Source organism: Schistocerca gregaria, chromosome 8, assembly GCF_023897955.1.
Source record: "Schistocerca gregaria isolate iqSchGreg1 chromosome 8, iqSchGreg1.2, whole genome shotgun sequence".
Classification (NCBI taxonomy): Eukaryota; Metazoa; Arthropoda; class Insecta; order Orthoptera; family Acrididae; genus Schistocerca; species Schistocerca gregaria.
Genome location: NC_064927.1, coordinates 204237964 through 204251503, shown reverse-complemented (window position 1 = coordinate 204251503; position 13540 = coordinate 204237964). Strand labels below are relative to the sequence as shown.

General features: G+C 42.3%; 1 protein-coding gene across 1 annotated transcript in view; it reads right to left on the bottom strand.

Moving 5' to 3' along the window:
• The window catches only part of LOC126284132 (periodic tryptophan protein 1 homolog), a 51194-nt gene that overhangs the window by 14217 nt on the left and 23437 nt on the right, over positions 1-13540 (bottom strand). The window contains exons 7-9 of the mRNA XM_049982843.1: positions 7757-7931; positions 3184-3342; positions 1028-1136 (exon numbers count right to left, since the gene is read on the bottom strand). Coding sequence (XP_049838800.1) covers positions 1028-1136; positions 3184-3342; positions 7757-7931 — 443 coding nt within the window. The remainder of the gene's footprint in view (positions 1-1027; positions 1137-3183; positions 3343-7756; positions 7932-13540) is intronic.

Here is a 13540-nt window from a genome sequence, read left to right as displayed (position 1 = left end):
GCACCTTTAGGTCCTTTACAAGGGTATGGCTTATGACACAAAATGGTGTTGTGAGCAATGATTATCATGCAATTTGGGTGGGTAGTAAAATATCATAGTTGAGGGTCTAGAAAGATGGAGGGAAGGAGTTCCCTTCTTTGTACTCAGGCATGGTAAATGAAGTGTTAATAGAGGACATAGCAGAGCAGTCTGAAATGGCCTCTTGTATTATAAAGACTCCCTGTTTATTTGTGATGTGAAAGATGTAGGGTATAAATGATGTTTTGCGCATCAGACAGAGCAGAAATATCATGCCAGAAAATTTTGGTAAGAAGTTCAATATACTTGGACAGAGGTTTACATGGACCTTTATGACACTTTGAAGCTGACATCAAAACTGGCCTTCTGGACAGGGTAAACTGATTTGTGCAAAGGTTCTAAGATTCTCATAGAATGTCTTCTATATAGATTCAAATAATAAAAATGCCATTAATGAATCTGAAACATATGAGCAGTTTAAGACTGTATAGGTAGGATTCTTTCTAGGGGTCAAAACAGGTGCTTACATAAGAGTGTCATACAGTACCCACAGCCACATTGAAATTATTTGAGCAATAACTTTACATGAGGATAGATTCCACCACATTTATAAAGAAGGAGGTAGGAAGTTAAAGCTCAGTGATGCCAGGAGAGGCAACGTTTGACATGAGAAGGCCACAGGTTCAGGGGATAATGGTGTATACAGAGCTGGCATACACAGTTACTTGCATAAAGGTAGAGTTAGAAGACTGGCTGTGGTCTGGATTTGGCTCAGAGATGTGTGTCTAAGGGAAGGACTTGAAAGTATGAAGTAACTTAACATTAGTGATGGCAATTTTTATGTATTCTGAGATGAAAAGGAGAAACAAGGTGTTACATGAAATCTGTTTATAAAATGACTTATGAAGTGAGTGAAATATTTCAAGATTTACATGTCTTCACTCTTTTGCATCTAATTTGCAATGAGGACTGTTTTCCTCACTTTGCATACAATTAGTACAAGACTTACCAGAAACTGAAATGGGTTGAAGTGGTTCCATATTACTCTCTCAACTTCTCCTTCAAGTTCCCAAGCTTTGAAACAATCGTCAATTCGACAGTCATAAACTCTTGCCAGTCTAAAGAAAAGAAAAGCAACACAATACGATGAACATCTGTAATCACTGGTAAAATATAGTAAACTGGATTTATATATGCTTAATTATGTCACAAAGATCACTATGTCCAATAATTTTTTTGCACTTTGTTTACTGTTAAAAAATAACAAGATTGTTGCAATAGAATCATCTGATGCATTGACCATAGGAAGGGTAGTCAAAGGTTTAAAGAAATGAAGAAAGGACAGAAGGAAGATTAGGTTTAACATCCCGTCGGCATCAAGGTCATTAGAGCTGGCAAGATTTTTATCTTCACCTAAAAAATTTTATGTACCTAATTTTGTTTGTTTGCAAGTACAGGTCCGCACTCCTGGTACAAATTTAAATCTCCACATCACAGTATCATAGCAGCCCATTAGAGAAGACAAAACAAAATAGCAAAGTCCACTAACCAAATGGGGCAAGAAAGGTGTTGTGGAAGAGAGAGAACATGGTTTGGAGGCAAGAGTGATGTGGGAGGATAGAGACCAGAGAGGAGAGCAGGGAATGAGGATTGTGAGTGTGAATGCAAGCACAAGAGAGTGGTTCATGCTTAGCACGAGACGTTTCAAAAACTTTTTCTCATTGTCAAGTGTAAATATTTAAATAAGTATTTTGTGTGGTGTTTGCATATGTGCTGTTTGTGTCTCTTGCACTGCAGTTGTCTTTTTGAGATTATCAGGTACTGAACCTTGTCAATTAAGTAGAAAGCCACACATAAGCAAACTATCAATCACACTGTTTTGTGATGTTTCATAAGCAAATACATGCATAAATATTGCATGGATACTTTTTTATCTCAAAACACGTCTTGCTAAGCATGAAAAAATACGTAACTGGTTCTGTGCTGAAAACAAAAGAAGTCTGAGCAATGCAAAGTCGGCAAAGGTGTCAACTAGCGCTACATGTGGCCAAAGGACGAAGCACGCTAAATACAGATCGCAAAAGACATGAAACTACACACATGCAGTAGTATGGAAATGGTTGCGATTGATCATGACATTATTAATCACACGAACTTAGCTAATCCCATCACCCATCATGCCAAGTGGAGCTTGGCAGAGGCAGAAGGTATGGGCATGAATTGAGCCAACATTTAACAATTTACCGACACAGATCCGCTGAGCGGAGCACCCTGGTGTCAAGAAATTTAACCGTGTAATGTTTATAAACACTACCTGACGGCCAATGCCATATCAGCATCATTTTATGTCAATTTGATCAGTTTTTTCTGCACAAACATTTTTTTCCATAAAGCGTAAATCGCATGAAAATTATAAATATGTTAAAGCAAAATCAGGTATAAATGACCATTTGGCATAAGAAATTTGACGGGAGTGATAAAAAATGTGAACGATGGGAAAACGTTACTTCCGGGAAAATAAAAGCGGGATTTACTGTACTTTCAACACCATGATCATTAGAGATGGAGAACAAGCAACCATGCCCTTTTCATTGAAACCATCCCTGGGTAACAAGCACCCATGCCCTTTTCAAATAAACTATTTCAGCATTTGCTTTACTGATTTGGGGAAACCACAGAAAGCTTGAATCTGTACCGTTGTCTGGGAATTTGAAACACTATCTTCTCAAAAGCATGATCAGTATCTCACTGCTACATCACCTTGTTCAGTTTCATTACAACTCTGACAATCAACAACATTAGAATTTTCTATCACATTCCTTAATTATCCTCTTCCATTTCTCTATGAAAACTTACTTTACTGTCAATACTGAATACTCTACATGAAATAAGAGCAACGGGATTATACAGTCCGCTATGTTGTGCATATGTTTTCATGATTATTAATAGTTTGTAGCAAGCACATTTCTATAAAGCCTCCATCACGTATTTCTTATTCATCTAAAAAAACTGATCTATATGTAACATGATGGAACAGTTGCATTGGTAAGAACGAAAGACAGAGAGAGAGAGAGAGAGAGAGAGAGAGAGAGAGAGAGAGAGAGAGAGAGAGAGATCATATATTTTTTTTTGTTCCTGGTGTGACATTTGTATCATCACACTTACTTATCGCAACATCCAGTAAGAAGCAGCTGAGACTCAAAAGGATGCCATTTCACACTTGTTACCTTCTCACCAAACTGAGTAAGTGTCGTAGCTGCCTTGCCATTGTCCAGATCCCACAACAGTACAGTCTGATCAACTGAGCCACTTGCTAAAATGTGCCTGTAATCATACAAGGTTTGAATTGGAACATACCATAAGTTTAACTAATTAATGGAAAATCTCATATAAAGATGTGAAACAATTACTAACAAAGAGATAGAGGGGCTGGCCAGTACTTACCTCAGCTCAGTACAGCCGAGATAGAAACACACCCACACCCACCAGTTACCCACTATGTACCCTAATCCTATACCACATTATTTACATTCATTCCGGAAACATGCATTTACCGTAGCCAAACTGCAATCCCACATACTTTTCCTCCGTTCCTGCTTAACCTTTGGAGTTACCCCTAAACGACTTACCTTAAAAGTTCCCATCTCTGGGTGCAATTCCTCCTTCCACCAATCTCTCCTGGACTTCCAGAACCTTCAATCCTTAGCCCTTACCCAACTTGTCCTGAACCTCTACACTACTTCATGTAACCACCACTCCCAACAGCTCCTATCTCTCTTCAAAGTCCTCCACCTCTCAAACCCTTGCTTGGAGAACACACTCAGGAACATCATCCTAGAAGCCAGCCGCAAACTTGAGTCCCATGCCACACACCACCTGAAAAAACTATCCACAGTGCTAGTGCAACACCTAAGAAGTGGGGTCCCTCTCCCTATCCCTCACAAACACCAACCACAACAGAACCGTCAACAAATCCCCCTCATAGCCAACAAACCTAGCCTAGCCACCCTACTCAATCTCCCCATCCCAGCACATACCCCATACAGACCAAATCTCAACTATAAACACAGTCAAATGCCACATATCACCAACTCCAATTCAGTTCTAAACCTCTCATCCAGATCCCTCTCTCCTGAAGAGACATCTGTTCCATCAAAAGGCTTAACCTTTAGCCCCACACCTAAATTCAACCACACTGCCCTGGTTAAAGATCTCCTCTCTTTCACCCGGAACCTCAACTGGAAATATCACTTCACCACCCAAACACAGCCCCCAAATACTAGACCCAGTGTTGAACCTTGTTTAGAACAGTTCCGACCGCCTTCTCAAAGGGATCCTCCTCCCCTCCCCCAAAACCATCCCTTGCAGACGTTTCAGGAATTCCTCACATCCAGTGTTGCCTCCCAGTCCTTCTTGAAGAACATTCCGACAACCCCCAACATCACCCCAGCTGAATCCCGTGCCATTAAGCAGCTGAAAACAGACCGCTCTATTGTAATCCTTCCAGTGGATAAAGGCTCCACAACTGTGGTACTTGACTGTGTGGAGTATGTGGCAGAAGGACTGCGTCAACTCTCCGACACCTCAACCTACAAAGCTGTTACCCAGGATCCCATTCCCTCCATTCAGACTGAGCTGCAGAAAATCCTAAAAATCCAAGGTCCCTCACAAGGCCTCACAATGGCTTCCATAGACTTACTCACTCCACCTGAGCCACGTACCCCTACCTTCTACCTATTACCCAAAATCCACAAAGAGAACCATCCTGGCCGTCCCATTGTAGCAGGCTTCAAAGCCCCAACGGAACGTATCTCAGCTCTGGTAGACCAACACCTCCAACCTATCACCTGCAGACTCCCATCCTACATCAAGGACACAAACCACTTCCTAGAACGCCTCAAATCCATTCCCACTCCTCTCCCACCAGAAACCTTTCTTGTCACCATAGATGCTACATCCCTTTACACAAACATCCCACACACCCATGGTCTCTCTGCCCTTGAGCACTACCTATTCCAACGCCCACCTGAAGATCTTCCAAAAACCTCGTTCCTTATCACACTTACCAACTTCATCCTCACCCATAATTACTTCACTTTTGAAGGCCAGACCTACAAACAAATCAGGGGAACTGCCATGGGAACCAGGATGGCTCCATCCTATGCCAACCTCTTCATGGGCCGCATGGAGGAGGCTTTCCTGAAGACCAAACAGCTGCTTCCCCTGGCCTGGTATAGGTTTATAGATGACATCTTTGTGGTCTGGACTCATGGTGAAGAAACACTCGTTAATTTTCTCCATAACCTCAACTCCTTTTCGAATCTGAATTTCACCTGGTCCTTCTCCAAAACCAAAGCCACCTTCCTGGATGTTGACCTTCATCTTGTTGAAGCTCACATCCACACCTCTGTCCATATCAAACCCACCAACAAACAACAGTACCTTCACTTTGATAGCTGCCACCCATTCCACATCAAACACTCCCTTCCCTACAGCCTAGGTATTCGTGGCAAACGTATCTGCTCCACTGACGAATCCCTTAACAATTACACCAATAACCTGACCAGTGCTTTCCTCTCCCGCAACTATCCTGCAGACCTTGTCCACAAACAGATCTCCCGAGCAATACATTCCTCCCCGTCCAACAACAATATTCCTACCCTCAGACCACACAGAAGCATCCCCCTTGTCACCCAATATTATCCTGGCCTCGAATACATCAATAAATTACTCCGCCAGGGATATGACTTTCTCAAGTCAACCCCTGAAATGAGATCATCCCTTGACAAAATTCTCCCCACACCACCCAGAGTTGCCTTTCGTCGTCCCCCTAACCTCCGTAACATCCTTCTTAAACCCTGCAATATTCCCAGACTACCTTCTCTACCCAGCGGTTCCTACCCCTGTAACCGACCCCGCTGCAAAACCTGCCCCATGCATCCCCCCCACAACCACCTACTCCAGCCCCGCTACTAGGAAAACATACACAATTCAAGGCAGGGCCACGTGTGAGACTACACATGTCATTTATCAGCTGACATGCCTGCACTGCACAGCCTTTTACATCGGTATGACAACAACTAAACTGGCTGAGCGCATGAACGGACACAGACGAACTGTCCGCCTAGGAGATGTCCAATACCCAGTTGCGGAGCATGCCCTCCAGCATAATTCTAGGGACCTAGGAACCTGCTACACTGTATGTGCCATTTGGCTTCTCCCACCCAACACCAGTCCCTCTGAACTGCGGAGATGGGAACTTGCACTCCAGCACATCCTTTCATCCCGCCATCCCCCTGGACTAAACCTACGTTAAACAACCTCACTCCCATTTACTTTTCAGTCTTCTCCTCTTTCCCTTTCCTCTTTAGCCATTCATGCATCTTTCCATCCTACATCTTTATACTATACACCTCTTTACTTCTGTATGCATCCTCTTTGGTTTGAAGCTGGCACAGTACCTGCAGTAGAATATCTTTGGCTTCCCTCTGACAACCATGCCTCCATCCTTGCTACCTTCCCTGTTTTCCTTTCCCTGTTGCTTCATAACCTGGGTTGTGAGTAACTAAATCCACTTTCCCTTCTTCCCTTTCTTTCCCCTCTCTCCTCCCTGATGAAGGAACATTTATTCCGAAAGCTACGAGCTTAAATTTTCGGTTGTTTTTTTGTGTTTCTATCGGCTGTACTGAGCTGAGGTAAGTACTGGCCAGCCCCTCTATCTCTTTGTTAGTAATTATACCATAAGTTTACACTAACATGAAAAAAAATAGCACAATGAAGTATTCCTATAATGATATAACTTGTTGAATAAGGACTGTATATTAATTATAAATGTATAACAAGTAACTGCACACTGACTGCCTAGCCTTATGAGCAAAGTTGCAGTTTTTTGTTGCTTGCTTGAAACTTAACATTATGTTGGAGTATAATATGAATACTGTCTATTAGTACATTATATTTAGCACAGTATATTTAATAAAAAAAAGTAACACATTGTGGCAGCAAGAACAACATTTATGTTATGATGTAAAATTCCATCTGATGTCACACAAATATAAACTTCCTTGTGTTGTCTTCCCAAAGGCACTCATCCACATGTTAATACTCAGCAAACTACAGAGAAATGTCTATATCGTAATGGTATTCAACTGAACGTTTACTTTCTACCATACAACACTACTTGGTGTGCCTTGTGTAAAGCCTGCACTCCAGATACAACATTTGTTTTCCTCCATCCTCTGCCCTTACAATCTGCTTACTTTCAATTCTGCCCCTAGATTCTAGACTACTTCATAAATCACTAACCAAGCACGTTATTGCGTAATATTAATAGAACCTTCCCCAGTATGGCATGATTTAATCTCAGAATAACAGAAGAACTGTTTTCAGTGTAATTCTGTTCCTGGTCAGTGAGTGCAACATATAATACAATTCTTGGAAATGTAGCAATCTCTCATTACGTTATGGTCATTCCGTATCTACTCTCATTGCCCAATCCCTTCTTCTCCCTAAAATTCTTCCACATCAAAATGTTCACTTTTTATCTCTTCAGTTTGTCTCATCACCTCACAACATACCTGTGAGCTACAAGTAGCATCAATTTTCATACCATTATGTAAGTGAGCAAGTGAGTGCATGCGTGAGAACATGCGTGCACACATACTTTTTGATAATAGGGGTACTTCAAGAAATTTGCATAGTATCACTAAAAAATTTAAAAAATCAGATGCAGTCTTACGGAAGGTGTGTATTCCATGTTATGTCAAGTACTGCATCTCTATGACCGTGTCGCTTAATGCCTTTCTTCTTCTTAGCTTTATTGCCCAATCTAAATGCTGGCTCCAGGCTATCAATAATATCAAGGTCCCAAACATCAATTATGGGAGACATGCTGCCAACAGCACACAAGTTACCTGTGAAAGCAAGCAAGAAATCAATTAAGTGTCTGCAACCCACTGAAAAATAATGTGGTAAATTAGACTGCAAACCACATACAGATATACAAAACCCAAAAGCCTGTCAGTACAGCCCCACAAGCCAGTCAGTACAGCAGTAGGATTTGGGACATAGCTAATAATAGTGAGCAACTAAAGAGAATGACTCCTTAAATACAACCTAGGGTCTTCTTTGAGCAGCTCCAAGCAAAACAGGTATGAAAAAGGCAGCAGAAGGGAGCCTGAAAAATCCTTCTGAACCCAGTGTGAAGAGAATTCATGGAACTGGTAACTAAAGTTAGGGAATTAGAATATGCACATTACATTTTAAATTAATGCGTCAGGTAAATGTATGCCTCAGAACTCAAAAGAGAAAGATGAAACCAGGGAAAAATTAATCAACCAATGTGAAAATTCCTCAAAATTAACATATAAGTTTTCTGGATATGGCAAAAATTAATTTTACTGAATGAAATCGAAGTTTCAGCCATGGTTGCAGTTACTCTACTATAGAGCTACTGGAGTGTGCCCCACACCACAATGCTGTTTAGCCCACTCTGGCTGCAGGTGCACAACTGGAACAGTGTTTCACAGACACACTTTATCACTCTGCACTACTTAGTAAAGTTGCACTCCACAGCTTAGCTGGCAGTTCAGAGTTCATGGTGGTTGTTCAACAAGTTCATCACCCCACAGTGAACCTAGTTGCAGTAAAGGAATCCAATGCAAGTCTGAATGAATCTTCTGCTGAGAACAGCACCAGCAACATTGAGCATCACACCAAGGTGAAGACTCTTCAACAGTTACAACATGAGAGACACTGAATTGTACATTTGGACTATGGACTGTTCAGGACTTTTATGATACATCAAACCTGGAGTTAAGGCACGCCTGATGTGAAGTGGGAGTAGTGCCCCACTAATCTGATATCAGCAGAATCTTCGACGAAGTAGATAGCTAGTTAAAAGTTCCGTAGATTACTCAATGATTTTTTATCAAAATGTGGAATGAGTCATTTTACAGGTATACATGATAGATGATTAGTGGTAACACTAATGACGACTACTCAAGTTGCTACGCTTAAAAAAATATATTTTACAGACTACCAATTTTTAAACAGAAATTCACCCACAAATAGAAGAAGTTGTCCGGGAGAAATGATTTTAGATTTATATTTTATGCTATTGTGCAAGCAATCACAAATTTTTGTAGCATACTGAATGCCTTTCTGAACCACTGGCCATTCTAATGATAATAAAGGACAGTTTTTCCTTGAGTGTTGTAGGAATAGAATGGACACACACACACACACACACACACACACACACACACACACACACGCGCGCGCGCCTACCTGCATATCTAACAACCTTGATGGCACATTAAAATCTACCCTTCCTTCCTTTGTCCTCTCTCAAGGGTTAGTTCAAATCTCAGTCTGGTCATACTGCTTTATATACAGTGCATCCTTTCTAGAACATATGAAGCTAGGAAGTTCTTTCAAAGTGACCTCAGTTGACTTCCTCTTCAATGATAGTCCAACTGAGGTTGCACTGTGCACTACTGTCAGATTCACGTATGATGGCAGTTCGCGCAGGTCAAGGCATGGATGGGGAAAGCAGTGGTGGCAGTATCAGGAAGAAAGCTCATGGTTTAACGCCCTGTCAATGTTGAGGTCATTAGCGATGGAGTAACAGCTTATATGTCATCCTCCCAAATGCGAGCCCAGTGTTGTCACTTCCAAGTGACAGTTGCAGTATAGGCGTAGAGGGGCTTTGCAACTGAAGAAAAAATGCATCTAGTAAATTACACCTCTCACTCCCTTATGTAGAACTTGTCTTTAACAGAGTGACATGGCTGGCCAATGAATGATTTCCAAGACACGAGATCTTACATATTCTTGATCTACTTAAAAAGAGGCCATCTTTTACAAAACTCAGCACTGTTTGAAATTGTGCTGAAGGGTGGGAGACAAATTTTGGTCAGTGTTTTTGAAGAACCCCCACCCCCTGAAGGACACATTACCATCTAAAGCAAGAAAATCACCCTGAGACAAAAATTTTGTTCAGTGGTTTTCGAAGAACCCCGACTCCTTGAAGGGCACATCACCATCTAAAGCAAGAATGGTTCAAATGGCTCTGAGTACTATGGGACTTAACATCTGAGGTCATCATTCCCCTAGAGCTTAGAACTGCTTAAACCTAACTAACCTAACTACATCACACACATCCATGCCCGTGGCAGACAAACGCCTAGAACTGCTCGGCAACACTGGCTGGCTCTAAAGCAAGAAAATCACCCTGAGTTGAGTTCTATATATTCTCTGACTGCTCATGAATCTCAATGTGTACCAATCGAAAAGCATGGGTAATCTGCTTCTCAAAGTACTTGTTCTGAAGAACAGATGGCTGAGATCTTCTGATAAGCTCTCAGAATCTGAAATATCTCATTCTCTATAAACGAATGTTGGTAATATACTGCTATGTTGGAATTGGCGTCAGTTCACTGAAACAGGCCAATGTGTGTTGGTTTACAAAACATACAATCAACCCCACAGCCATCTTATTTTCTATGAATCATGACATTCATAAAAGAGACTCCATTTTCTCCACTTCCAAACTGGAAAAAATGCTGGGATGGAGAGCGAGGATGTTCCAAAACTAACTGAAGTGTTGCGACCCCGTGCAGCCGTACTGCAAAGGCATTATCTATACATCTTCAAAAAGTTGTGTTTCAGAACAACTGATTGATGCGCTTTATTCTTTAAGTCTTTTACAAAAAGGTTAGCTATGATGGGAGACAGAGGACTACTCACAACACTGTCAGTTTGAAATATTGGTTGTTGAATAACAAGTAGTGAGGGTTTTCTGCCTTATGCTGTTAGTCTGTTTTTCAAGATCAGAAGGTTCAAGAAACACAGAATAAAATGTTTCTTGTGTCCTTGGGCATGACTGCAAGTGATCCCGGGTTCTGTAAAAGATGCCCTCGGAGCAAGAAAACCAAAAATATACAAGATTCCATTTCATTGTAAGAAATTATACATTGGCCACACGTGTTGTACTGTCAAAAAGAGGTGCAATGAACATTGGGTTCATATGAGACCAGGTCAGCCAGGAAAATCTGCTACTGTTGACCACAGTCTAGACATGAGACATAGCATGAGTTATGGAGTAACCAACATCATCTCGTCTGTATCCATCTACTGGGGTTCTGTTATTAAAGAAGCCGTTGAAATGTGTCTGCAAACAACTTAATCTACAGACAGAAGATTTCTGCTTACCAATTGTGGGAACAGGGACTGGTGGCACAAAGGAATCTTTGGCCACACAGGAGTGAATTCAGTTGACTCACATGAGTGAATGGTGTTAGAAGCCAGAACAGCTCAGGTCAGCTAGGCACCAAAAGCTCATCTGCTCACAAATGTTGGAGTCTGTGGCTTGCAGTTGTGCTTTCCAGTGCAGTGCATGTGGAGTCCACAGCAGGAGTCTCTACATTTTAACATTCCTAGTGATGATCTATAAGGTCCCAAAGCACTGACACAAGGTTTTGAGAAAAATAGATGTTTGTGGAAATCAAATTTGTAGCAGCTAGCAGGAGAGAGGTGCCCCACTAACCCCTCAGGCAGTCAATGAGGTCAGAACGTCTTACAGGGATGAACAGAAACAATCTTCGCAGGCAAAATGTAACACGAGATGCCACTTTGGCTTTGTCTGATAGCATCAGAGGTAGCGTGTCAGGAAGATTAAGATTCCGCCTCAAAGCAGCCAAATTAGGGCAGTCTATGAATAAGTGGGCCACCATCAGGTGGGCCCCACATCCGCAGTGAGGGGGGATTCTCATGTTGGAGAATGTGGCCGTGGGTCAGCCGAGTGTGGCCAATGCAGAGTCAGCAGAGAATGGTGGGTTACCTGTGAGAAGCACAGGGAAGGCTGCTGTGTGGTCGTGGTCTCCTTTATTGTCCCCAGTTTGTTTGGGGAGATCAGGGCAGACCATTCTTAGTTCCCCAGCAATCTATGGAATATAAACGACTGAAGGTCCAGTTCTGGGACCCCCATGTCCAGAATCAGCATCCTGGTAGCCAGCTTGGCCAGCTGGTCAGCTCTTTCATTGCCTGAAATCCCAACATGACCATAGATCCAAACGAAAATGACTGGTCACCCAGCTAAAACACAAGATCCCATATAGAAGTAATCAGTGGGTGAGGTAAGTAGCACTGGTCTGTAGCATGAAGACTGCAAAGGGAGTAACAAAACATTAGGATACTCTTGACAATGCAGGAACGAACATAGCTAAGGACTAGTTTAATGGACATCAATTCAGTGGTGAAGAAACTGCAGCCGTTTGTCAGAGAGTGAAGTTCACTACACCATGCATGTGTGCATGCAAAACCTGTTCGTCCATTAACTGTTGAGTCATCGGTGAATACCACTTCCGAACCAAGATGCATCTCAAGGACAGCCAAGTACAGGCAGCAAAAAATTTTATGTCAATGGAATCTTTTGGACCAAACAATACTTAAGACAAATCCGAAGCCAGGGCACAAGCGATCGAGGCAGATGTGATGTTTTCCTGACCACATGTGACAGTGGAGGAAACTGCAGTTCCGAACAGAGACAATGGAGGCATGCAGCAATTGTAAACACAGTTCTGGGTTACTGTTGTGGGTGCTGGAGCTCTCTTCCAGGGAAAAGGACACTGTAGTTGAGATATTCAGGGAAGCTACGAATCTGCATAGCAGCTGTTGTTGGCACCTGATAGGTAATGGACAGACTCCAGCCTCGCCTAGTAGACTGTTCACAGAGCTAGATTGGAAGACTCCTGTCACAAGTTCGACCCCACAATGGGGTCGAGTATCCACAATGATGAGAGACGTGCTGAACCATAGCAAGACTCCCATAATCAAGATGGGACAAAATCACAACTTTGTAGAGCAACAAAATGGTAGAGCAATCTGCACCCCAGTTAATGTTACTGAGGCAGTGAAGCGTATTGAGGAGTCACCTGCATTTTTGCTTACACTGGCAAAGGTGGGTAAGCCATGTCAGCCGGGAATCAAAGATCAGTTCCAAACAGCAGTGTACCTCAGCTACAAGAAGTAATTACCTAGACAATCAAAGTTCTGGGTATGTGTGGGTATTCTGATGGCAACATAAGTGGCTGAAAAGTGAAAGCTGTGGTTGCGATCCCATGACTGCACCTTTCGTATGGTGCCCCTTAGGCAACACTCAGCAAAACCCATACTAGATGAACAATAATAAAAGCGAAAAATCATTGGCATATATGGAGGTCGATACCAAAGGCCCCACAGCCACTGCTAGACTACTGAAGGTCACCAGAAGGAGGACGCTCAGTACAAAGCCCTGCAGGGCCTTGTTCTCTTGTATATGGGAAGTACTGAGTGAAGCAGCCACTCAAATCTGGAACGTATGGTGTGACAGGAAATTCTTGACAAAAATTGGGAGTGGGCCCTGGAGACCCCACTCATGTAATGTAGTACGGACGTGGTGATACCATGTCATGTCATAAGCCTTCTGTGCATTCAAAAGGACAGCTGACGACATGCAAAGGCCGTCCAGATGGTGAACTCT